We start from the raw sequence: 27914 nt of genomic DNA, 5'->3' as shown, positions 1-27914 counted from the left end.
TAACATCAATATTCTGCAAAAGCTGAAGTGTCACTATAGCTAACCTGCCATTAGAAGGCCTCTACCTGGAATTCTTTTATCAGCTTCTTAACTGATACTAAGGGTAATTGGCATTGAAGAGAACCAACATTGTGCTTTCTTTGCCTTTCCATATTTCTGAAAGACTGTTCTTCCTAGTTTTTCCCTTTCGTAATGATTTTAACATTTTTGCAATTTTTATTTTAATTTGAAATTCAATGTGCTAAATGGACCATTACTATTCAAGTTAAAAAATTCATCATCTCTGCTTATGACTAGCTCTACCATTGATTCCTCTTTTCCAAGAAGGTGGCTTGTACTAATTGAATGCAATAATGCAAATCTGGCAGATATGTCACTTATGATAGCCATTAGTTTGGAGAAGTGGTCCTTTGGAAAATGCTCAACAATTTCCTTGAGTTTAAGTACCATCAGACAAAAAAAGACTGGTTCTCAAGTGAAACAGCAAGATTACATGCCCCACTCAACTGATCTCCCCATTATCTCCAGTAACTCACTTACTCCTCTTCAATGTCTCTTGGTCTTCTACAGCATCCTTCCATTTGATTGGGAAGGATAGAAGAGGGGCCTTAGAAAGAGATCCTCCATTTAAGGAGAGGGCCCAGGGCAATAATCTCATCATTTCCCCCACAATCCATTGGCTCCTGGATACATGCCTTCCCATTCTCTATTATAAACTATTTATATGTTATCTTTCCCTATTATATTATGAGATCCTTGGGGAAGGAAATATCTTTTGCCTGAGTGTTAAGCATTTTTGCTTGGCACTTGTAGGTACTTAATAAATGTGTTTGAATATTGACTATCAACTATGTGGTTATGAATTAAATAGAAGTATAGACTTAACTAATTAAAAGTATCCCCTCATTGATAATGGATTATGTTTATTAATGTGGTTTAACCATTCTGCCAAATCCAATAGGTTTTTCTTATCACCTAGAGTAGGGTTAACCAAAATATAGCTTTGACTTGACTGGTCAGAGAATATCCTAAACATAAGTAGTTTAATCCTAGCATAACTCCTATTGTCATTCTGAAAGAATTGCCTTAATAAGAAATTATATTTTTATATCTTTACAAGCCTATGAAACAGACAACATGAATAATATTTTTTTTTCAGATGACAAAACTGGAGATCTGAGAGACAGTTCAAAGTAATGTACCCAGAGACTGATAGCTTCAAAGTGCCTAAGGTTATATTCAAACCCAGGCCTCTTAATTCTAAAGCTGGTACTTTGTCCTATGCTACATCTTGGAAACAATATTGTGATGTTGAACATATAAACCAAGGTCTACAAATAAGAGGCTTTTCTTGAGATGGATCTAAGAAAGGTTCCATACTTGAAAAACACCAAAAGATCAGACCTAGAGTATTGGCTACATTATTCGAGGCATTTAAGTATTAAACTTGAAATCAGGAATACCTTTGTTTCAAATCCTGCCTTAGACTTTTACTTAGAGAAAATAATTCAATCTCAGTCAATCTCAGATTCTTCATCTGTAAAATAATAATCGCAACCTTACAGGGTAGTTGAGAAAATCAAATGAGCAAACATATGTTAGGAGCTTTATAACCCTCTACTACTACTTAAATTGGGATAGGGGATGATAAACCTTTACTGTATTGGTCTGGCATTGCCAAGGTAAATGCAAGAGGGACCCAAAATTCATTAATCTAGAAACTTTTTAAGGATGAATTAATTAAATGTTTGACCAAATATAGCAGTCAAATGATGTTCTAAATATCCAAATGACATTTGATAGAAAAAAAAGATTCCCAGCCCCTGACCTAAATGCTAGTATTATCATCATTACTTAAACTATTATCATTACTTGGTGTTTTTTTGGATGCATCCCTTAACATCTCAGCCTCAATTTCTTTATCTGCCACTTAACCTTCTGTAAAAAGAATATTATATTCCGCTTGCCCCAAAAGATTGCCATAAGATGGAAATGATATAATGAGTGTGTATCTATTTTGCTAATAGTAAAAAGTCATTGAGGTGTAGTCTAAATGCCTGTAGGATGCTAGCTTTATAATTGATTCATCTTTTTTAAGGTGACTTGTCCTAATTGATTTTAATGATGCAAATCTGGTAAAGAAATGTCACTTGAGATAGCCTTTGGTTTGGAGCAGTAGTCTTTTGATTGTGGTTATACTGGTTATAGACCTAGAAGTTGGAAAGCTGGTCTCAAAACCAGCCCTAGACTAATATCCTGATTCTGATACCTGGCTGTATGACCTTGGGCAATTTAAATTCTTCATGCTCAAGGCAAACTCAAGATTAAAACTTGCAAATAAGGGATGCCAAATTGCATTAGGAGAGGGAGTTTCTTCACTTGAGGTTTCCCTATATCAATGAAATCTCATGTCTAGCACTATCCATTTTCTGTATTGTTACTATTGTTGTAATTATGGTACAACCCTAGAAAAGTTACTCAACCTCTGTTTGCCTCAGTTTCCTCCACTATATAATGGTGATGATAATAATTTCACAAGGTTGTTAAGATCCAATGAGATAATATTTGGAAAAAGCATCCCTAGCCCAGAGTAAGTGATAAATCAATGTTTATTCCCTTTCTGTCATCACCACCACCACCACCATCATCATCATCATCATCATCATCATCTTTATTATTACTTTATTATTTATTAGTCCTACAATGAAACTACAAAGACTAACACCTTACCTCAAGGATGGAGGTCTGCACTTGGAGGATTTGCTCATGGCCTTTGAGCTGTCGGATGCAAATCTTGCAGGACAACTGGGTGGTGGTGGGAGTGTAGCGCTCCAGGGAGAAGGCACAGTGCAGGGGCTGTCTGTTACTGCACCACACCCGAGAAAATGGGACTTCCTGCAGGCAAGATGGAACAGAGAAGAGGAGACTGTCAGGGGACCCATTTGACGGGAGCAGAGGACAGGAAAATAATGGCGACCATAATAATAATGGCAGCAAAGATAATTGCATACATGTCTTTGATGGAATTGTTTTTGAAATAATGTTCCAGTATATGCTAAGTAGAACAAAACTCATTAATGTCAATTCCAATTGATAATATTAGTATTCCAAGGCAACCGCAAGCTTGAGTTTCACTCTGTAGTACAAATGATTAGGAAGAATGTCCTATATAATGAATCTCACTCTTCTATCACATAAATGCTTCCTTTTTTGAGGGCTCTAAAATCCCTTTTCCAAGGACCATGGCTAAGGACTCCTGAGTCTGGTGGTGATGTGGCATTCCTCATCTGTCCCTCTGTTCACTTCAAAACAGAAAGCAATGACTAATGAATATTATTCCAATTTATGCACTGTCAACTTGAGCCAAATTGACCATTCTCATTTTCCTGTCAGGGTCTTAGAAAGGACTTCCCACACATCATATCTAGAATTCACTTCTTCCTCACTTCTGGTTCTTAGAATGGTCAAATTAAACTTCTTCCCAGCTTAACTCAAGTTCCACTTCCTACATGTTATTTACCCTGTTTCTCCCAATTTTTAGTGCCCTTTCTTTTATACTGCATTCCTTATTTTAGAGTCCTCTCTTTTGCCTTCCTTCTTTCTCTACAAAATCAAAACATTTTACATATCCTATTTTAAGTTAGTTTCAAAGGAATTTTCTTTATTGTTGACTGAAGAAGCAGCTGCCAATAGTGATAAACAAAACATTAACAAATAATACAATTAGAGCCACTGTGATTAGTGTTTTTCCAGGGCAATCATCTTTGCTTTCATTTATTTAAAAATTAGAAAAAAAAGGAAAAAAGAAGATCATTGAAGTAAAAGGAAATATGTAGAAAGTAATATGGGAGGACAACGTGTGGCAAAGTTATGGGTGTTTAAAATATTCCGGAAATGTTTTCATTTTGATTCCCATTATAATTAGGTTCCTAGCAGATGGAGAGAATGTAAATCATCTCCTAGCAGGAGACAGGCACTGGGTTCTCTAAGATGCAGAGCATGCTGGAAAAGACAGCTGCTTTCATCCCAGTGAGGTGACAGCCTGGTTTTGTATTTTGTTGACTTAATGCATATTTTGAAAATATTTTATTATACATCATGTATAACAGATTCTCTTCACTACATGACCCTACTATACCCTTCAGCTCAGAATCAAGTTAAACATGATTAAAGTATTTATATAGATATATGGTTCCAGTAAGTCTGTTGAGAGTAGATCATCTTCCAGAGGAGGCCTGTAACTTTTGGCCTTCCTTCTTTTAATCATTTCCCCTTTATCTTTTATGTATCTTGCTTGTATGTATTTGTTTGTTTATTGTCTCCTTCATTAGATTGTGAGGTTCTTGAGAGCAGGGACTGTTTTTGACTTCTTTTCATAATCCCAGTAGGCACTTATAAATATTGATTGATTGAATGATTGATCAAAGTGGAGCAATGTCTATTTCTGATGAGTCTTGATAATTGGAGAGCTAAACATGGAGTGATGAAAAGGCATTTTCTCAGGAGAATTATTTATAATCCATAATATTTTCTTGGCAAGTACATAAGGACAGGGCCCCAATGTTAAGGAAAAAAGTAAAACTACCCTAGAACCTAAATTTAGGAATTATAGACTAATTTGAGCTTATAGGTGTCACAGAAAGTTGGTAGAATAAAACTAAGCCAGAATATGGCTCTATATAGGTATAACTTATTTTTAAAGAGTAGACAAAATGGGGGGTGGGGTGGTAACACAATGAGAAAGTAAACTCATGGGAGGAAATTAAAAAAAACCTGGAGTAGAAAATGTATTAGAAAAAATTTGGATAAAGATCTATGATTGGAGATCAAGGTTTATTATTGGTATAAACTATAGACCAATTGATGAGAAGGAGGAAGTAGATGAGTTTGGGAAATTTATCAGAACCCTTGCACAGATTTGTGATATAGTAATGATAAGATGGTTCAATTATCCAGATATATATACCAGAACATATTCTGGGAAAAAAACCAGAAAAACAAAGCATTCATTTACTTGCCCTAAATGATAATTCTAACCTTTAAAAACAGAAAGAACCAACAAAGGGAATTATACTGTATTTTTTTTTTGCTAGGGTAGAAAAGATGAGGCATAGAAGGGAGCTGAGATTTAAGCAGAAGAGACTATTTCTCCTAGAATTTGTGATAGAGATATAGAGGAAAGCAAGTTTGTTTGACTTGTGCTTTAGGCATTGAAAAGGGAGATTTCAAATTTTTTTTATTGAAAGGATAGGCAGATTTTTTTTTTAGGTTTTTGCAAGGCAAACGTGGTTAAGTGGCTTGCCCAAGGCCACACAGCTAGGTAATTATTAAATGTCTGAGACTGGATTTGAATCCAGGTACTCCTGACTCCAGGGCCAGAGCTTTATCCACTGTCACCTAGCCGCCCCTAGGCAGACTTTTATGAACTAAAATTCTTCAGAGGAAGTCTGATTAAAAGTGATCAGAAAAATGACTTAAAGAAAACTTCAGTGAAGAGAAAAAACAGGAATTGTATTGAATAATTGATATGAGCGCCAACTAAGAGTTTTCATTTAATGATATATACGTATTTATAGATAGATAGATAGATAGATAAATAGATAGATAGATAGATAGATAGATAGATAGATAGATAGAAATGTATATACATATGAGGGAAACAAAGAGATAGACAAAGAGAATAAAAAACAATCAGGCTCCTGGACAAGATCAGGAAGGCCTGAGTTCAGATCCAGTCTCAGACAATACCTGTGTAAACCTAGGCATTTAGTTTCTTCATCTGCAAAATGAGCCAGAGAAGAAAATGGCAATTCATTCCAGTATCTTTGCCAAGGAAACCTCAAATGAGGTTATGAAGAGTTGGACACAACCTGATACAAAGGGATAACAACAATAGAAGATAGAAGCAATGAAAGAATAGAGGATTGGGGGCAACTAATTGGCACAGTGGATAAAGTACTGGTCCTGGAGTCAGGAGAACCTGAATTCAAATGTGACCTCAGACATTTAATAATTACCTAGCTGTGTGATCTTGGGCAAATCACTTAACCCCAATGCCTTGCAAAATCAAAAAAAAAAATAAGATAATAGAGGAAAAAGAAGCATGGTTGTTGGACCAAGACTACTTTATTCCAATTTTTGAAAGTTACTGAACTGGTAATTCATGTAAATGCCAAAAGTATACTGTACCTAGTTTTTATAAAAACATTTAATAAACCATCTTACACTATTCTTGTATAAAAGATAGAGAAATATGAACTATACTAAGTGGTTGTGAAACTGGTTGAATATTTAGACTCAAAAGAGTTAATGAAGTCATGTGTACCTGAGTTCAAATCCAACCTCAGACACTTAATAATTATTTAACTGTGTAGACTTGGGCAAACCACTTAACCCCAATGCCTTGCAAAAAAACCAAAAACCTAAAAAAAAAGAGTTAATGGCCCAATATCAACTTGGCAGGAACTCTCCAGTAGAGTGACATGGGATCTGTTCTTGGCCCTGTCTATTTGACTTTCATTAATGACTAGAATAAATATTCATCAACTTTGCAGATAACACAAACGTGGGAGGAATAACAGGGCTAGGATCCAAAAAGATCTTGGGCTAATGCACTGAACTGAATCTAATTAGATAGAATCCAAAAGGGATAAAATTGTCCTTTTAGAATTAAAAAAAAAAACTCACCCGAAATTTTAAAGACTATTTGGTTAGGCTGGAGTTTGTTCGAAAACATAATGAGTTTTTGGTAGACAAAAAAATTTTATGTGAGGCAATAATAAAATATGGAAGCTAAAGTGGGCTTCATTAAGTGAGGTATAGCCTCTAGGCATAGGGAGAGTGATCGTCTCATTTTACTTTACATTGATAAAACCACATTTTGTTTGTTCAGAGCTCTTTCTATTTTGCAAAGGACATTGATAAATTGGAAAACATTCAAACATACTACTTGGAGAATAAATTGATAAAGGGTTTCATGTCCATGGCATATGAGGACAGATAAAGGGAAATACAAATGTTTAGTCTGGAGAAGAGACTAGAGATAAGGTAAAAGAAACCCACCAGCTTCATTAAGTACTTACCAATGAATTATAATTATGTTTGGTCCTAGAGGGTCAAACTATAGTAGGACTTGTGGACAGAAAAGCATCAGATTTAGGCTAATGTTCATAGAAATGCTTTAAACCTCAGAACTATCCAAAAATGCAGTAGATCTTGAGAGTAGCTGGTTCACCCACATTGGAGGCATTTGATGAGATGCTAGATGGTCTTATGTTAGGTATGTTATAATAGGAAAATATTTTTGTATATGGTTTGTACTGAGGGCCCTTCTAGTTTTAAACTCTATGTTTTTGTGAATTTGAGACAAAATGATCTCTAAATTTCTTTCCAGATGCAAATCCTAAGATCCTAGGAACCTTTGGTATTTACATCTTCTCTCTAAGAACTTAAGTAACCATATACTCCAACCCAAAGGGGTTACTATGGAAATATACCACCAGTTCTGAAGTTGCCTGATTTTCCATTCTTCAAAACCTCTCAGCTTTCTCGACCTGGAGGTTTTCCAACCAGACAGCAGCACTGTTTATCTCTATGGTGATTCCCAGGTGCAACTAAATAGTGTCAGAGCAAACTTCTTATTTTCTCAACATTCTTCTAGATGGTGGCTTTCTTAGTATCCCACACTCTATTTAGGGAAGCTATACTATTTTTGGAAGAGGTGCTATTTAGTTTTGACTTCTCATGGGAGGTATGAGGGTAGTAATGTTTGGAAAGAAAGAAGAGAGGGGCATGAGGCAATGTAACATAGTGCCCCTCTTTACTCATCCCCTTCAAACCCCCAACCCTAACTATGTGTCTTTGCCACCACATCTGCTCTATAGATGAACCTTATACATTTGCTGCCTACCTATTTAAATGTGAGCTTTTTAAAAGAAGTGTCTCTTCTTGAATCTTTAGTGTTAGTATAGTGCTTAAAACATAGTAAGTGTTCAACATTTTTTTATTCATTCAGTCATTTTTCTCTTTCTTCTTCCAAAGAAAGGTCTTAATTTAAATCCAACTTTTGACATTAAGATTGTATAATCATAGGGAAATTATTTACTCTCCTTAATACCCAGTTTACTCAACTATAAATGGGGATAACAAAATTTATATCTTCATTGCTTTTGTGTCAAGTGAGTTAAAATATGCAAAGTTGTCAGTGAACTTAAAAAAAATAAGTGATAGAATTAGTCAGCTGAAAGACAAGGGTAATTCTAGGAATTTTATGGTCCTTGTATTTTTTCCCTTGTTTCTTTATGAGCTCAGTTTATAAAAATTAAGCTCTTGAGGGGAAAAAAATCATCATTATTCACACAGACGTTTCTCAGTTCTTATGTAATGCTGTATTCTTCACAAGGTCAATATGAAGGAAACACTTTTTTTTTTTTGCAAGGCAATGGGGTAAAGTGGCTTGCCCAAGTCCACATAGCTAGGTAATTATTAAGTGTCTGAGGCCAGATTTGAACTCGGGTACTCCTGACTCCAGGGCCAGTGCTCTATCCACTGTGCCACCTAGCTACCCCAAGGAAACACTTTGTAAACCTTCAGGAATTAAAAATGTAAGGATATGAGTCATTATTACTATTGTTGTAACTATTATCATTATTGAGATTGTTTTTTAACCAAGATCTCTAATTTCATCAGTGTGGGGAATTCCTTATATGGAAATGACCTCCACTGAAGTAGATAATCCTTCTACTTGTAACAGTCTTAGAGAGTTTTCAGGCCCACTGAAAGATTAAGTAACTTAGGTATAAAATTCGATTAAAATTAGAGTCACATAGACTGCCTACGAGAAGTGTTCTATGATTCTCTAATGTTAGGAAGAGGTAGTGCATAGGCAACAAAGGCCACAATGACATGTAGGCTGACACAAACTGAGATTTCCCAGGGCTGAGATGCCCTCCAGAAATTGACTAAATGAAGATTGTAGGGCTGAGGTGGAGGTGTGAGAAAGAAAATGAAGAGTATGTTGGAACACCAGGACCCAAGAAAAGAAAATAGAGTGGAAATGAAATCTCAGGGGAGGCCTCTTTGTGCTTAGAAAGTTAAACTGTGTCTCAACCTTCCAAAGCAGATACCTATGATTTAAAATATAAATATTTATACCTGTTCACTATCAGACTCTAAACTTATCCATTGTGGTTGTCAACATATGTGGAACAGTTTTGTAAGCCTCTAACTTTTTGACTTTGAGCATCACCAATGCCTCTTTTAAAATTAACAATCAAATGAATCTTTCTAGTTTTTTTTTTTAATAGGGGCCTTGACTAAAAAAAAATAAAACCCCCAACTTTCCAATTTTGCTTAAATACTGTTGCAGGGTAAGAGTTCTCTCATCAGAATTTTTATCTCTAAGCAGTAAACTTCATAGTTATTTTGGACTGATTAATTCATATTAGCTCCAGTGACATATGGCCCTTATAAACCATAAAGATTAATACAGAAGGATTTGCAAGACTATCAAGACTTGCTTTAACAATACCCTGAAGTTCAATTAGAAGGAGAAACTCTGAATAATGCTTACTGAAGAACAGAGACATCCAGGTCTTATATCCTACAAGTAAAACATTAATTCATAGAAAACTATTTGTTCCAAAAAGAAATGTGCTGGTCCATTTAAAAAAAAAATTCTAGGCTAAATTTGTTCTCAGTGCTTTGAATACACTAATAATTCACAAATAGGTGACAATTCTCTAAAGTAATTTATCATGTCTATTGAAATAAATAGAAAATAAACTTTGAATCTGGCAAACTACCAAATATGGAAGTATTAAATTTGATACATTTAGAGGGTAAAGGGTTCATCTTTCTCCTCAATCTCACAGTCCAGGCAGAGTATTCTCTTCTTGATTCAGTATGTTTTTATTCTGACAGATTGGTATAGCTTGTACATGGTTTGGGAATAGGAATGATATGCAAAGTGAAAACATAGCCAAACCACTGAGCCATACAGGTAATGATAACAGGCAAAGCCAAGAGATCAGAAGTCACTTTGTAATGGTGGCTGAGTAGTAGCCAAATAAGAGACATCATGGAGAAGCTAGAGACATTATGCCCATCTGTGCTATATTTGCCTCTGTTTTGAGGATCTGTAACTGTAGCCTCCCTGACACGTTGTAGTGATTTTAATGATCACTTTTAGGTTTCTTGATGTTTACAGGCATGTAAATCACTAGGTAATGAGGGTGGTTGCATGCTAAGTAACTGTTTCCTACTAAGTAACAGTTTTGCAGCATAGTATAAAGTCAACTCATGTATATCCTAAGTAGTAGATCTAGGATGAGTCTCAGTGAGCAATAACATATTTGCACTCTAGTGCTTTCACTGGGGAGTATAAGACTAGAAAATGGTCTTCTCTTTTTTATTTTTATTTCTGATTTATTCATTTTCTCTTACTTATTTCACATGATAGCAAATCCCTCAGAGGTCTGACATGATATCAGTTGTTTCCCACCCAAAGCAAACAATAGACTTATGACTTGGACTCATGACTACATCAGCATTCTTCCTCAACTCTCCAGTGAAACTAGAAAAGAGATAAACGGATGGATGGATGGATGGATGGAGGGAGGGAGGGAGGGATGAATGGATGGATGGATAGATGAATTGAATACAAAACACTTCACTATAAGCAGCTAGGTTGGCATGTGAATCGGAATGGAGTAACAAATTCAACGGGAATAAGGGGGAGAAATGTTTTATCTGACAAATTCTTTTTAAAAACCTCTGAATTCGTAACATGTTTTGTTCCTGTTGTCTCTCTAAAATTGGTGCATTTCCATGACAGCACTGAGATTAAACCCACACCTTTTTTAAGGTGGCAGAGCAAAGAGAGGGTAAATCAAAGGGACCTTCATTGAGGTTTTTGTTATCTTTTTGCTGGTCAACATGGAACAGCTTGTGTTTAAAAAGCAACAACACAAAAATGCAACTAAACAATTGGCAAGTAAATACCTGGCATGCAGTAAATGGTTTAATTCTCCAAAGGAAAGGGGGGATATCGAGGACAGAGATCTGAAGACTAAAGGTATTCCCTTTGAAATGCAGCAACTTTGGTTCTTCCAATAGCTGACCCCCTTGATGTCTTTCATCTGAAACAACTTCCTATGAAAGATGAAGAAAGGAGAGAGGGGGAAGGAGAGATAGAGAGAAGGAAGGAGAGAGAGAGAGAGAGAGAGAGAGAGAGAATGAAAAAATCAGTTTCATTAACATTTTTCATTGACTTATATATGTGCATATATATATATATGTGTGTATATATAACAAATGTCATGATCAACAGAAAGAGAATGGGCACATGCTACTTATGCATCCATGACTATATTAAAAGTTGCTTAAATTCAGAACACTGGCAATTGTGCCTATCAAAGAAAAGCAACAACAACAATAATAATAATAGTTTTTAAATTAAAAAGATTTTGCACTAATAAAACTAATATTGCCAAGATAAGAAGGAAAACAGAAAGTGGGGAAACAATTTTCACAGAGAGGATCTCATTTTTAAAATATATAGAGAATTACATCAGATTTATAAGATTCAAATCATTCCCCAATTGCTAGTCAAAGGATATGAATAGGCAGTATTTAAATGAAAAAAATAAAATTATATATATAATCACATGAAAAAATAATCCAAATCAATACTGATTAGATAAATGCAAATTAAAAAAAACTATGAGGTTACACTTCACACCTGTCAGATTGGCTAAGATGACAGAAAGTGAAAACGATAAATATTGGAGAAGTTTTGGAAAGATTGGGATGTTAATGCATTGCTGGTGGAGTTCTGAACTGATTAAACCTTTGTGTAGAGCAACATGGAACCATGACCAAAGAGCAATGAAACTGATCATAGCCTTTGACCCAATACTAGACCTATATCCAGAAGAAATCATAAAAAATGAGAAAAGTCTGACATATGCCAGAATATTCATAGCAGCTCTTTTTGTAGTGGTTAAGAATTGGAAATTGAAGGGATGCTCATTAATTGGGGAATGGCTGCTAAAATTATGATATATGAATTATATGAATATTATGGAATAATATTGTACTTTAAGAAATCATGAACTAGAGACTCTAGAGAAGCATGGAGTGAATTACAGGAACTGATGCTGAGCAAAGGATGCAGAACCAAGAGAACATTATACACATTAACAACAACATTGTGATTCGATCAACTATAATGGTTGCAGCTCCTCTCAGTAGTTCAGAGAGTTAGGACAACCCTAGGAGACCTGCTATGGACAATGCTATCCACATCCAGAGGAAGAAAAACAAAACAAAATAAAACCCCCAAAACTCTACAGAATATGAAGGAACACTATATTCACTTCTAAAAATTTTCTTTTATGTTTTTCTTTCCTATTTCAAGGTTTTCTTTCTTTTCCCTTAATTCTAATTCCTCATAATGAAAATTATCAATCTGTAAACATATTAAACACAAATATATATGTACAGTATTCACCAGACTGTTCACCAGTGAGGGGAAGGTCTTGGGAAGGGAAGTTGGAAGTAAATTATGTAATTTTAAAAAATATATATGCATGTGCATGAATATTAAAAAACTTTCAAAATGTACAATTAGAAAATGAAATAAAATATAAATTAGAAAAATTAATAATAATAATAGTTAATTAAGGTATTGTTTGCCCTTTTCACAATAAGAATTTCCATTGACAAGGATGATTCTATTCTTTTTTATTTTAAGAAAGTCATTCTGCTATTATTAAAGCTACTAGAACTCAAAAATTCTCAATAACAGAAATATTTTTGCAAGTATAATTGAACAGCAGAGACATAGGTCTAGTAAACACTTTCATGTTGGAATATGCCTTTAACTGATCTGTACTTCTAGGGAGAATTTCCCCTTTTATAATTCCCCTTTATCAATGAAATCATATCTGTTCCCTATTCCTATTATTGTTAATTTATTTATATGCATATATGTACATGTACACACATATTATATATATATACACATACATGTATATATTATGCTAATTCTGCTAATATCTTATTAGGACTATACAGATAGAGTAGTGGCTGTCATATTTGGGAAGAAAAGTTATGTTATTGACAGTTCTTTATAAATTTACATTTGTTTACAAAAGGCAATAAATAAATAAGAATAAGAGAAATCATAATTTCTTTAATCAATTTCAAGCTAGGTAGAAACAGAATAGATATTTTTCTTAGAAAGATAGAAGTAAAATATAAATACAGTCATCTTGTTCACATGCACTTTTCATTTAGGGTAGGAGGCAGAAGAATATTATTTTATTTCTATGGCACATTCACATACATTCTGACATAACACAAGTAATCAACAAACTGTTGTTTGTTAACATCTCTAGATCTGTGCTTGACCCATCAAGGTCAAGTTGAGTTGTTTGCTGTGCCACTAAGTACTTACACTAAAAGAACCGTAGGAGATGAGAGATATTTTTAAATTAGTATTTTAAGACTACTTTCATTTATATCCCATACTTAGCTAACAGATGTGGGCTCAGGAAAAACTCAAGTCATAGAGTTATATAATCTTAAATTTGTGGCCTTTGAAAGGATACCAAAAGATTTCAAACTTGACCTGTACTGCAGCAGAGGAATCTTTTTGGCAATATATCTTGAAGAAATTTTCTAAACATCTTGACAGGTGTCTCAGTGACTAGAATTCTAGAGTTGCAGGCTTGGAGATCTGAGTTCAAATCCAGCCTTGAACACATATTGATATATGAATCTAGGCAAATCACTTCACCCTTATCTGCCTCATTTTCCTTATCTGTAAGATAATAATAGCATTTTTGCCTCTTAGTGTTCTTATGAGGATCAAATGAAATCAAATTTACCAGTATTTAACAAACCTCAAAATCCTATATAAATGCTAGTTACTTTTGAAAAAAAGGTAATGATTTTAAAATATTTTTGATACTGTATACAATATGCACTATATTTTTAAAAAAATACAAAACAGTGTTTTGAATATAGCAATTCTATAGTTCCAGATAGCTCAGATTCCAGGGATAAGATTACTTTGAATTATTGGGGAATTCATTTATGTATGGGTTAGACAAGTAAGTCTCTGAGGTCCACTTATACTCTCAAATTCTAGATTCCATGATTCTGATACCTTATCCATTCATTGCCTATCATTGGAAACATCCTGACCAAATCATTTTCATAAAATCATAAAAAATAAAGAATACTAGAATATTCCTTGGAACCAATTTCAAATATTATGTAATCTCATATTTAAAAGGAATGAAATAAAGTATAAGTTGTATAGATGATCATATGCATATCTCATATGTAGGTACATGTATATGTTAATATATTCAATTTTCCTCATGTATAGTTGAATTTCATGCACCTAGCATTTCACTTGAGGGATTTAGGCTTAAGAAATGGAAATCCATACATCTGGAGGGTGGCCAAAATTTCTTTGATCTTGCTTAGTTCAGTCTTTTTTCATTGCACCACAATTTGAAAGCAATGAGAATTTCACCTCCATTTATTATCTACCTATAAACTCTAGCCTATTATCAATGAGTCATTGTTCTCTTTTTAAAACCAGCTAAAGATGTGCTAGTTTCCTTATTTTCACAAAAAGTACTCTTCTCCAATTCTCTGTTTCAATCTTGATGTTAACTCTAATATTTAGTGAATCTAACACTAATATTTAGTCAATATTTACTTTGCACAATATGCTGAGGTCACAAAGGCAAAAATGACACAGATCTTGACCTCAAGGACTTTAAATTTCCTATTAAATTGATGTTTTGCAACTCCTTTTAATGCCATCAAAATTTATAACCATTCAAACTAGAAGATAGTAGAAATAGATTTCTGATTAACACTGCAAAATAAGAGGAAGAGGAATTTTCATGGCATCCATAATATACCCCCAAACAGATATAGATATAGATATAGATTATATAGATATAGATGATATATAGATGATATAGATGATATAGATAGATATAGATATAGATATAGATATAGATATAGATATAGATATAGATATAGATATAGATATAGATATAGATATAGATATATAGATATAGATATAATCTTTAGATACAGGTAGAGATTCAGATGTAGATGTGGAAATGGATATCAATATTGATTTCTATATTTAGTTATAGGCACCCTTAAAAACCTTCTAGAGCATTTTTATGGAAGGAATGGGATACACCAGAGATTCAATTCTAATCAGCAGACATTTATTGAACATAAAATACAAGCTATGAAAAGGATGCAGGATCAGAAGGCAGAAGAGAGGTAAGATTAAGAACTGAGTGGAGAACTCTCAATTTTGAGACTCCCTAAATTTGAGAATTTGATATTGGATCTTCTAAAAAAGGAAGGGAATTTCCAGATGAAGAATAGTCCTTGAAGAATGTAGAGGATCATTTGCATAATTCCAGAACAGTACACTACTCAGTGAGGAAAAAAAATGAATTAATTTGTTAGTGCAGGAAAGTGTAAACCACAGAGTAGTACTGTAAGCTAACTTAGGAAGTCTATAGAGGGTTAGGGAAAAATGTACTTTAGTGAAATAGTAAAGGGTTAATGTGGGAAATGATTGGCTATTGAGTACTTATGTATTTTTACTGAGCAGTTAGGTGGTGTAGTGGAAAGAATGTTAGGCTGGAGTAAGGGAGATCTGTGTTCAAATTCATCCTTTAAGTTTTAGTAGCTATGTGACCATGGGCCAGTCAATTTAGCTTACTTGCCTTAATTCTTCAGCTGTAAAATGGGCTGGTGAAAGAAATAGTAAATCGCTCTAGTATTTCTGCCAAGAAAATCCCAAGTGGGGTCAGAGAGAGTCAGAGATGACTGATACAACTAAATAATAACAAATGTATTCTCTATTCCCATATTTGAACTGTTATATCTTCTGCATTTATATGTAGTTAAATAAAAAGTTGCATTGTACTTAATGTGTGTTTATTATCCTTATTGCTTATGGGGGGGGCTATGAATTCCATTTATCAGTATACTAAGAAAACTTTCCAGAGTAATTTCAGCTAATGGAAATAAAACAAAAATAGTAAATTCTTCTCTTAAAGTCTGTTCCTAGGGTTAGATAAGATTCCATGTAGGCCCAAACTTGGAAGTGAGGGAAAAGAAGGCAGTTGGGACCATGAGTTAAAATGATACCTTATATTTATATAGTGGCTTAAGTTTTTTAAAAAGCACTTTATTCATAACAGAAGTGAAAAAGGAATAAATGGCAAAGATAATGACTTAGACTATCATCATTTTCTATAAAATTTTAATAGATATAAAGGTCATCACAGAAAAGAGGCCATAAGAGCCTAGAAACCTTCTTGGCAAGCAGAGATAAATGGTAGCCAAGAGCAATAGTGGCTCAGAATACAAACTCATTTGTAAAATGTTAGAAAGGATCAATCAATTGATTAATCAATTAACCAGTATTTATTAAAGGCCTATCCCATTCCTCACCTGGGATTTCCCTACAGCAATGAAATCAAGGATCTCATCTCATTCATATTTCTACCATGTGTTAGACATTATGCTAAATTTTGGGGACACAAAGGTAAATGTGGAAAAAAACAACAGTAATAAGATAGGCAATGGTTGTAAATGTTTAACAACAAAATCTGGGGAGGGAAGAATACCACAGAATACTTTCAAATTTCATTCACCTTATTAAATATTTTCTTCATCATTTTATTGTCTAGACAATTAAGAAAACAATAAATCAAGTTCCAAGTTGTGGCATTTGCCTATTTCTGAGGCATAAATGCTCATAGTGAAAATTTAACAGATGCCTCTTAAGTAAGTCAACTTGGACTGACTAACACATTCCTGTGTACAGTTATCCTTCCACGTGTTCACTTTCTCTTTGAGTGAGTAGAAAGGAGATAGATTATAAGACATGTATGGTAAGGTAGAAACAAGTCTGGCAATTGTTTGGACATAACAGAGAATGAGTAATAAAGGATGATGCTAAGATTATGAATTAGAAAGTCTACAAAGGTAGCCTGGGGGAAGGAGTGAAAAGATAATGTAATGTGTGAAGTCAATCTGTGAGACCAATATCAAAACATCCATGCATGTTCATCTTGTGTGTCTATCTTTATCCTACCCAAAGGGCCAAGTCAAAATGTAGCTCTTCAATGGATTCCTTTCATAATTACAGGTGATAGAAGTGGATTTTATGGCAAATATGTTGAGAAAAGGGTCAATTTTATCAAGGACACTTAGATTGGTGCTGCTATGGGAACTTTTTTATCTTATAATTGATGCAAGGGGTCAACCACAGATTCAGAAATGGGATGATGGGAGTTTGTAGAGCAGAGGAAAGAAGCTGCAAAACAGATAAGAATAAATATGGTTGGGTTAAAAATAAGCTATGTGATCAGTATTGTGAGGAGTTTTAGTTTGAGATTACTTTTTCTCCACCAGTCCCCACTTCATATCGGAGACTCATATATCTCTTGGGGTTAGACCATAATTACATATTTCAGTGACTGGTCTAGATGACTGGCAGGATCCCAAACCAATGTTCCACTTTACATTCACCTAAGCTCAGAATTCTAGGACTGAAGCAAATGTAAAGATAAAATCAGATTACAAATGTCTTAAGAATTAGAGAATCTTAAGCCCTTCTTGGCTCTGAAGGAGCTCCTGTTCTCACCAGTGCAGAGAAAATCATACTCTAATAAAATCAGGTCCATCTTTAAGGCTAAGTCAGATCTGTGGTATTGCCTAAATTGTAGGAGAGATAGGAAAGGGAAGAATGATGTCAGCATAATTCTTCCTCCTGAGGAAATTGAAGGGACAATATAGGTGATAAAAAAAGGAGAAGGAAAATGATTGCTTGCTTGGTTATCATATCATAACCTTTCTAAGTGAAAGAGCTGAGCTTCGAATTTAAATTTTCAGTCTTATTTTACTGTTCTATTTTCAAGTCATTGGTATTAGCATGTAGGAAAGGGGTATTTTTAAAACCATTCTTGCATTTCTTGCAGTTTCCTATTCTAAAATATGTGACATGATTTTGAAATCCTATGTCTACCTTCTGTTTTCTTGATTGTTTTTTGTTTTCCTATAGACATCTGAATTATTGAAATTAGAAACTAGACCCTATAGCAGGCTCCAGATAGACAGAATGAACAGTAAGAAACATGGAAACTTTCCTTTCAAGAAATATGGCACCATCAAAAAGCTCTTCATATTGACTGAAGAGAGATGGATATGGATAGAACGTGCTTTGGGGAAGTTGAAACAGCCAAGGTGAATTTACATATTTATAAGACAAAACTGTTTGAACTCTTTAAAAAATCATGTTTCTGTTGTTTTTTTCTTTAAATGAGTTACCTGAACAATATTTCCCAAGGTTGTATTATTGATAAACACAAGAAGTATATTTCTCTAGAAAATCCTTTGAAATTAGATTCTAAATCCACATTAATTCCAAGTAAGTAATGAATATCAAGAGGCATGGCTAAGAGTACAAGAGAAGTATGACAGAATCGAGTTTTTTTTTTTTTAATAAGACTGATTGAGTGCTTAATTTCTTGACATTACTAAATCAGGATTTGTTTGGGTTTGAAATAAGGGAAAAAACTCAACAGAATTTGCAAATGTCAGAATATACCACTGTTCTTCAACCTCTGAGCTGAATTTATTAAAAGAAAGGGAAGGAATATCAAACAAAAAATGGCATTCTAATTATTCATAGAAATACAGTCAGAAAGGATGAAAGGTCATTTAGAATTCTTCTTTTCACCTTTATTCACCTTCAGGCTTAATTATACTACCTATGCTCAGCAATGAGGGAAAAAATGGGCACTAGTTTTCCATAAATAGGAAAATTTTTATAATTATGCCATGGAATAAATTGAATGCCAATGGCTCCTTATATCCTCAAAGGTCAAATAAAAAACCCTACTTTGGATTTTAGCTTAAATAATTCTTAAATAATTCTTCCCAAACTAGTGGGTCATTCTCTTCCTACATACAGAAGGTCCCAAAACAATACAGTCAAACCAATAGAAAAATATTAGTAAGTGATATGTGGACCATTTGTGAAAGGTGTAGCTCACATGCCCTAATTAGAAGTCTTGTTCCCCTTTGGGGATTCCTCATTGATTTCCTCTTTGACAGAGCTTACTTTTAAGTTCTGAGAATAAATGTCCTTTTAGAATCCTGAACTGCCTTTCCTTAGTATGTGCAGTTTGTTTTCAGAGGGTCCCTCAACCCCTGATACAGATACTGACTTCGGTCCCTGCTTCTCCAGGGATGTTGCTTACTCCTCCAACTGTACCTCCAACTCTTCTGACCTTTTAAGATTTACATGGTCATAGCCTAGTTTAATTTGTTTTTGAATGTTTAGTTAGTTTTTTTAGGACACTTTTTGTTTGTCTTCATTATGTCCCTCTTGGTTTTCAGCTAGATGCACTGTTTTCTACTAATTCAGTCTATTCGATTGTCTGACTGACCTTTGGGGCTACATCTCAATACTCACACACAGGCTAGGTCCACAGAGGGCAGCTCTTTTTCAGTCGTTCGTAACATAGTTTATGGAGAGAATGAAAGAAAGAGAAGAAAGCTAATTCTCTTTCCCTAAAAAGTGGTTCTCATCCATGGACACATAATCTTCAGCTCCTAAATTTGGATCTTTCCCCACATGATTTCCTCCAAACTAACTTGCTCTTTTCAGATGTAGCTCAAGAGGTTTTATTTGATCTTCATTCACCAATCACAAGATATTTTCTGGGTGATAGCTTCAGTCTTTATTTAATGACCCCACACCCTTATGATACCTTCAAACTGACTAATGAATTATTCATTTTGTTGAATGATTGATTTACTCAAGATGCTTAGGTCTTCTATGATTAATTGGGATTGACCTCTACACACACAAACACACACACACACACACACACACACACACATACACAAACTATGTATGTTAACTCTTCAAAGCAAGCAATTACAATCACCATCACATTTTAGTAAGGATATATTATTGATAAATTGGAGTGTGTCTAGCAGAGGGTTACTAAGATGTGAAACATCTCAATTTTATGCTGTATAAGGATCCAATGAGGATAATTGTTCAAATTCATATATATTTCTAAGTTTTCCCAACCTTGGGAAGGAGATAATACAAATACTACTATTACTGTTCTATGGATGAGGAACTTGAAGCACGAAAATTTAAATGACAAACCCATGTTCACTTGGCTATGAAGAGCTAGGAAATATCAGAGCCAGGGCTCAAACTCAATTTTTCTGACAAAATCAAGTTTCTAATGACTGGTATTAAACTTTCTGTCCAAATGAAATTTTCTTCTTTGTGGAAAGCTCAGTTTTGGCTGGCATATTTTTGGTTCAGATGCCTATTTCTTTAGGATGTAAAATATTCCCTGCTATAGAAAATCAGCTGTCACAACCAGCCTTGCCTCTATTCCCAGAGGATGACAGCATTTTCATTACAGTTTTGTGGCAAACTGTAACTCAGACAATTTCTGCAGAAATGTCCCATGAAAAATACATACTAATTTTGATTAAATACCCAAGGGCTCCATTGGAGTTTCAGAAAATCAGTTAGTACAGAATACACAATCATTAGCTCTCTGAGAGAGAGAGAGAGAGAGAGAGAGAGAGAGAGAGAGAGACAGACAGACAGACAGAGACAGAAAGAGACAGAGAGAGGTAAGAGAGAGAGAAGCAGCTCATGTCATTCTACTCATGTCATTTTTGATTTTTCAAAATAAAATTTATTTCCCAGATTTGTACATAGTGCAACAGTTTTAATGGGTCAATTGATGACAATAGCTCAAGTTCCTTTTCAAGAAAGTTCTCTATAACAACATGTACAAATTCAAATTAAATAATTACAAACAGTATATGTAAAAATAGTCCTGGAATAAGGTTGATAGTTCCTCAATTTTCTGAAAAGCAGAATAAGAACCAGAACCTAGATTCAGGAAGTTGTATGTTTATGTCCTGCCTCTGACAAATACTTGTTTTGTGACCTTGGGCAACTCATTTCATCTCTCATATCTCTGGGTTGCTCTCTAAGACTAAGCTGTAGACAAGCTACAGATCTGTCTTGGAGTTTCACTAACAGGGATGGAAGATTAGGTGGGGGTATGAGGGGGAAAGGGGCCAATGATAACTTTCTTCCAGTATATGAAAATGAGATTAGTTATGATGACTCAGAACAATGATGTTATGGTCCAGGATGCTATGGTGCAGACAGAACATTTTGTTGTTGTTGATGTTCATCCTTTGTTCTAAAAGAGGACCAATGCTATCATGAAAGTGATATCTTGACTTGGCTTGATTTGTATTTAAGTGAAGCAGCACTACACAAAGTCATCAGTTTTACTCTCTCTTCTAGAGTCATTAAAGTCCAATGTCAAGATGAAAGTCAAGATGACTGGTGATGGTACAGGATACAGTGTATGATTTTAGCCTTTCTAAATTAAAATCTTGGAGCTACTTGACTATGCCCTGAACATTTTGAGTTAACCCATCTCCCCTTCTCTCTCCCCTCTCCCCTTTCCAAGGCTTTTATGTACCTGGTTACTGTGAAACAGACTAAGGCAGTTTAGATAAAGACCCCTCAGTGTTCTAGGGAACTTCTTAAGCTGCTTTTACCTGTCAGTTTTTATAAATTTGTTGTCATAGAAGATGAAGTGAAGCTGTGCTCATTTATATCCATGTTTAGAAAAATATCTTTCCCAAATCTCATGGCCTGGGTGGTCCATTGAATCAGATATGCATTCAAGGCAGATGGTAGAGGTTGTAGAAAGGGAGGTTTCAGTTAAATATCTGGGAGAAGGAGGCAGAACTTCACTAATTAGCTTTCCAAAAGTAATTAACCTGGGAAGCAAGTAAATTTCCTTCACTGGAGGGTTTCATTTAGAGACCTTCAAGAACACTCACTGAGGATATAGAGAGAATACTAGCTTAAGGCGCATATTGTACTAGACTATCTCTTAAGATCCTTCCCAGCTCTGAGATTCTTTGTGTGATAAAATAAGTCATCAATGAGTCAGAAAGGTATAAGTCCTTGAGTTATTGTTCAGTGGTTAATGGGTAATTAATTAACTAATTATACATTTCCTGTGCATTAGGATGAGGGAGATGAAGGGCTGTCCTTGACTGTTGATGATAATAGGCAATCCACAAATGATCAAATTATTTTTTCAAAAGAAATTGGCATTTGTAGATGAAGGAGACAACAAGAATTTTCTTTAGAAAATCAATATTAGGGATTCAATCAAGTCTATACACACATAATGGGGATAAGAACTTGAGACTAAAAATAGGTATGAAATTACTATGGATGAAATATTATTTATCAGCAAAGGAAACTCTACCTGTGGGAAGTTTCTTAAGCTATATAGATCATAATACATCTATAGCAATTGAAGAGTGCTATGTAGATGGTCGAGGCACAGAGAATTTTATTGACAAATAGGATCAGCTGTAGTCCTACCATACCATAACTCCTTCTATGATTTCTAGATAGACCCAAGAGCCCAATGCAGGAAAGTATAATTAGGAACAGAGCTTATATCTGTTCCTTTTCACTAGAATTCATGGTTGAACTGATAAAGCCATGTCACACTTGGCAACAGAGCTCAGCAAGCCTGTCCCTAATTTCTAGTAACATAGCAGATGGGTCATTGAAGCCTGTACCTACACAAAAACCTTAACTTTGAACCTTCTAATTGCTAATCTTCATAACAAAACTTTGCTATTACTCTGACTCATTTCTCAGTGGTTAGTCTGTTTCAACCCTCTTTTTTTCTACCCATCCCTTCAGCTGCCAAAAACAAACAACCATTCTATAAACCCTAGCTATCTATTCAGTGATTCTTGTCTTTTTTTCAGCCCATTCCTTTTTCTATCTCTACCATAAACATCCCACTCCATGTCTGCCAACCCTATCCATTGAATCCTTAGGTATTCTTTCTAGTGTTGGCAACTTATAATCCTGATTTGATTCATAGCAACCCACCCACACTCACTGGTCATGATAGAAATGTCAGAATACTTCTAGTCCACCAGGATACTTCTATAATTCTTCCTCTATCATCATCATTATTATTATAACTCAGGAAATGCTCCTCCTTAGATGCAATTTTAATTCAAATGTATTACCTAATCAAGATTCTGGTAGGCATTATCTACTTCCCCCAGGTCATTCTCTTTCCTTCCTCAATGATTTTTGGAGTTTGTTTTTATAATCTTCCCTACATCCTGACTCTTCCCCTTATTCTAAATTTACATGTGCCAACATTTCTTCAAATATAATAACTTCTCATTTGGGACAATTACTCATTTCCTAGCGTCTCTTCTACTCTCTTCAGACACATCATAAGATGACTGTACAATTGCTCTTGCATTCTTCATTCCATTCCATTCCACTTTTCACTGCTAATTCTCTGGACTTTCTTTTCTATGTCTCTCCCTTAAAGTTCACTCCACTCATGGACTTCTCACATAGGGAGTATGAGATTGACTGATGCCTCCCAGAACCTCCACTTTAGAGAATATGCCCAGGTGACCTCCATCTTCATTCTTTTCCAAGACATATACCTCATTCTTCCAAATTTTACCACCATAACCCTGTGAGGCTGGCTTCTTCCCTTACCCTCCCTTTCAACTGCCTTTTATGTATTATCTTCTCTCATTACAAAATATAAGGTCCTTGAGATTATAAATGTCTTTTTACTTGATGGGTATTTTCTGTACTTCACAAATCCTGACAAATTGGAAGACCTTAATAAATGTTTATTGACTTAATTTGGTCTGCTTTCACCTAAAACTGCTTGCTTTCCACATTCAGGAACTATGAATTTCTTTGATCCAAACCTCTGCTTTTTCCATCTTTCCTAGTACTTCACTTCTCCTAAAATGACCTTGCAAACTCACCTTTATCTATCTCTAAGCTCTCAGCCATCATCTATGCTCTGTCTATACTCCCTTTCATTCACAATCTTGATGCTTTGAAAATCATTTCATTACCAATCATACCCTGTCAGACCCTTGTGGGGTCCCTATTGGTGAAAATGATAAAAATGTGAACCCTTAAGCACTGAAAGTTATGACATTCATTTTCTAGCCAAAGTTTCTAGGAGTAGACTTCATGAATAATGCACATTTCCTAGGAAAGTTCTATAAGTGAAAACCATAACAATAATAATATGGAGTCCCTTTCAATGAAAATTATGAATAATGTACACTGATATCAATGTAAGACAAAAGGAAACACTGTGACTAGGCCTGACACAGTGATCATTGCAAGGCCTCATATTCATGAGACTCCAGACAAAACCCCACTGATATGGCAGTAGGTATTTGGGACCCAAGGCTGGTGCTAAGCTGAGAAAATGCTGATCATTGAGGGAATGTTTTAAACTTTTTTTTAAATGGAGTCTTGAGGATTTTCTGAAACTAGTCTGCCTTAAATCATTGTTTTTCCAAATGGAAAGATGGGATGTTTCCTCCTGTAGAGCTATTAAAAAGTTGCCTAATGGACCAGACAAGAGAATAGTAGGGCATCTAAATTAAGAAAGAATTCCTTCAGAGACCCTCTTTTTACTGCCTCATGGTCCAAGATGATTTGTACATCATTCTGTTTTTTTCAGCAGCTCTCACTGAGGGTCTACTAAGTACTAAGTACTCCACACTTACTGTTTGTGAAAGGTTTTTCTTCTCATCCTACCCCTTCACAATTACCCTTGGAATCTAAGTTTTTTTTAATTTTATTTTATTTTTAATTCTCATTTTGTACAAATTTTTTTACATTAATAAAATATTCTTGTTTAAGAGTAAACAAAATAACCCCCCATGAATATAGACTTGCTTGAGTGATAAAGTAAAGGGGAGAGAAAAAAATTAAAATTAAAAAAAAATAATAGTAATAATTGTAGTTATGGCCAGGTGGCTCAATGGACGAAGCACCAGCCCTGGAGCCACGAGCACCCAAGCCCACATCCAGCCTCGTAGACCCAATAATCACCCAGCCGTGTGACATATAAGCCACCTGATCCCCACTGTCCTGCAAAAACCAAAAAGAAGAAAAAAGAAGACCCAAAATAAAATAAAATAGTAATCATAGTAGGGGTGGCTGGGTAGCAGACAGAGCATTGGCCCTTAAGCCAGGAGCACCAGGGTCCAAATCCGGCCTCAGACACCCAAAGATCACCCTGCTATGCGGCCCCAGGCAGGCCACCCAGCCCCATTTGCCCTGCATCCTTCCCCAAATAATAATAATAAAAAATGTGCTACAGTCTTTGTTCCAACACCAACAACTCTGTCATGGGTGGATTGCATTCTTTATGGTAAGTCCATCACAAAAGTTACTTCCATATTTTTCCAACATTGCCATTGCTGATCGCAACTCCCTCCTTTCTTATTTCTCCACTACTATGTACTATATTTTCTCTCTCCTTTCACTCTGACTCTGCTGTAGGGTCGCTGAGTGGCACAGCAGCCAGATCCCTGGTCCTGGGGCCAAGAAGCCCTGAGCCCCCATACCACCCCTTAGGACCAGAATCCACCTGCCCCTATGGTCCTGGGCAGACCTTCCAATCCCAGCCCCTTGCAAGAAGTAAAAAAGAAAATGTGTTATATCTGACCACTCTCCCTCTATGGTCCATCCTGTCCTCCTTTATTCACATCCCCACTCCTTCCCCCTGCTCCCCCCTCCTTCTTACTCCAGATGTCTATACCCCATTGAGTACATATGCTGTTTCCTCTCCTAGCCACCTCTGATGAGAGCAAAGGTTCCCTCATTCCTCCTTGCCTCCCCCCTTCCATATCATTGCAATAGCTCATTGTAATAAAGGAAAAAAAACTTATTATATGAAATATCTTGGCCTATTCACCCTCTCCTTTTTCTTTCTCCCATTACATTTCCCTTTTTTTCTATTGACTCCATTTTTACACCATATTTTATCTTCAAATTCAGCTTTCTCCTGTGCTTCAACTATAAAAGCTCCCTCTACCTGCTCTATTAACTGAGAAGGTTCATATGAGTATTATCAGTGTCATTTTTCTATGCAGGAATACATGCAGTTCATCATCATTAAGTCTGTCATATTTTCCCCCTCTCCTCCAATCTCCATGCTTCATCTGAATCCTGTATCTGAAGATCAAACCTTCTGTTCAGCTCTGGCCATTCCAAAAGGAACATTTGAAATTCCCCTGGTTCATTGAAAGTCCATCTTTTTCCCTGGAAGAGGACATTCAGCCTTGCTCGGTAGTTCATTCTTGGCTGCATTCTAAGCTTTTTTTGCCTTCTGGTATATTATATTCCAAGCCCTCTGAGCTTCCAATGTAGTTGCTGCTAAGTCCTGTGTGATCCTGACTGCAGCTCTATGATATTTGAACTGTGTCCTTCTGGCTGTGTGTAATATTTTCTCTTTGACTTGGGAGTTCTGGAACTTGGCTATAATATTCCTAGGGGTTGTTTTTTGGGGATCTCTTTCTCAGGAGGGATCCGTGGATTCTCTCTATTTCTATTTTGCCATCTGCTTCTAGGATATCAGGGCAATTTTCCTGTAGTAATTCTTTGAAAATGATGTCAAGGCTCTTTTCCTGATCATGACTTTCAAGTATTCCAATAATTTTCAAATTATCTTTCCTAAGTCTGTTTTCCATATCAGTTGTTTTTTCAATGAGATATTTCACATTTTCTTCTAATTTTTCATTTTTTTTGGTTTTGAAGTATTGATTCCTGATTTCTGGTAAATTCATCAATCTCCCTGAATTCTATTCTTTCTCTGAAGGATTTGTTCTCCTCAGAGAGCTTTCTTATCTCTTTTTCCATCTGGCCAATTTTGCTTTTTAAAGCATTCTTCTCCTCCATAACTTTTTGAACTGTTTTATCCATTTGACCTAGGCTGGTTTTTAGCATGCTATTTTCTTCAGCATTTTTTTGGATTTCCTTGACTAAGCTGCTGACTTCATTTTCATGTTTTTCCTGCATCTCTCTCTCTCCTTTCTTTTCCCAGTTTTTCTTCCAACTCCCTCATTTGATTTTCAAAATCTTTTTTTGAGCTCTGTCATAGCCTGTCATTTCTGTTTTTCTTGGAGTCTCTAGATGTAGGAGCTTGTGCTTCCTCATCTTCAGACTGAGTATTTTGATCCTTCTTGGGCTCATATGCAAAATATTTCTCAATGGTCTTCCTCTTATTTCTCTGCTTGCTCATTTTCCCACCTTGGGCCTGGTTTTGGGGTGCTTCCTTAGCTTTTGGGACACTCCCACAAGGGTCTCAGTGTGTGAGGCTCTGTCCTCCCTCCTGGTCTGTGAATGACCATATGAGACCCCCTCTGCCATGAGGCTGAGGTGGGGGGGGGAGCCCTGCTGTTCTATGGGGGGGCCTAGACTGCGATCAGGATCTGAATGTGTTCAGAGCCCCAGTGTCCTGTTCCAGAGGCAGAGGACAGAGCTCTGCAGTCTTTCTCTCTTCACTCCCCTCCCTCAGCTCAATGGGCTCATGCCCTGGAGGCTCCTGCTTACGGGCTCCACCTGCTTCTGTTCCTGCATCTGGGCTGCTGAAAGACCAGGTTGTTGGCTGTGTGCCCTGAGGGCTGGGCTCCACATGCTTGCTCTGGCAGAGGTCCCTGCTGTTCCCCCACTTTGTGCCGGGTGCTCCCCAGGATGCAGCTCAGGAGACTCCTCTGCTGCTGTGAGCCGGCTCCCAGCACCCTGTGGCTGCCTCCAGGAGGCTGAAGTTCTTTTGCTCTGGTGGGCCACCCCTCTGGTGGGCCGCCCCTCCGACCCCAGGGAGCAGAGCCTTTCTGTTCTTTTCAGGTTACCTTGAGTAGGAGAACTGCCTCGCTGGGTCCCTCTGTGGGTTCTGTCT

The 27914-nt window shown here is 35.8% G+C and overlaps 1 protein-coding gene across 12 annotated transcripts in view; it reads right to left on the bottom strand.

Moving 5' to 3' along the window:
• Positions 1-27914, bottom strand: part of UNC5D (unc-5 netrin receptor D) — a 789424-nt gene that overhangs the window by 39795 nt on the left and 721715 nt on the right. For all 12 annotated transcript variants that reach the window (XM_074208625.1, XM_074208642.1, XM_074208633.1 and 9 more), the window contains 2 exons: positions 11002-11151; positions 2731-2895 (listed from right to left, as the gene is read on the bottom strand). In XM_074208625.1, coding sequence (XP_074064726.1) covers positions 2731-2895; positions 11002-11151 — 315 coding nt within the window. The remainder of the gene's footprint in view (positions 1-2730; positions 2896-11001; positions 11152-27914) is intronic.

This window comes from Macrotis lagotis, chromosome 1, assembly GCF_037893015.1.
Source record: "Macrotis lagotis isolate mMagLag1 chromosome 1, bilby.v1.9.chrom.fasta, whole genome shotgun sequence".
In the NCBI taxonomy this organism is placed as follows: Eukaryota; Metazoa; Chordata; class Mammalia; order Peramelemorphia; family Peramelidae; genus Macrotis; species Macrotis lagotis.
This window is presented reverse-complemented; position numbering and strand designations above follow the sequence as displayed.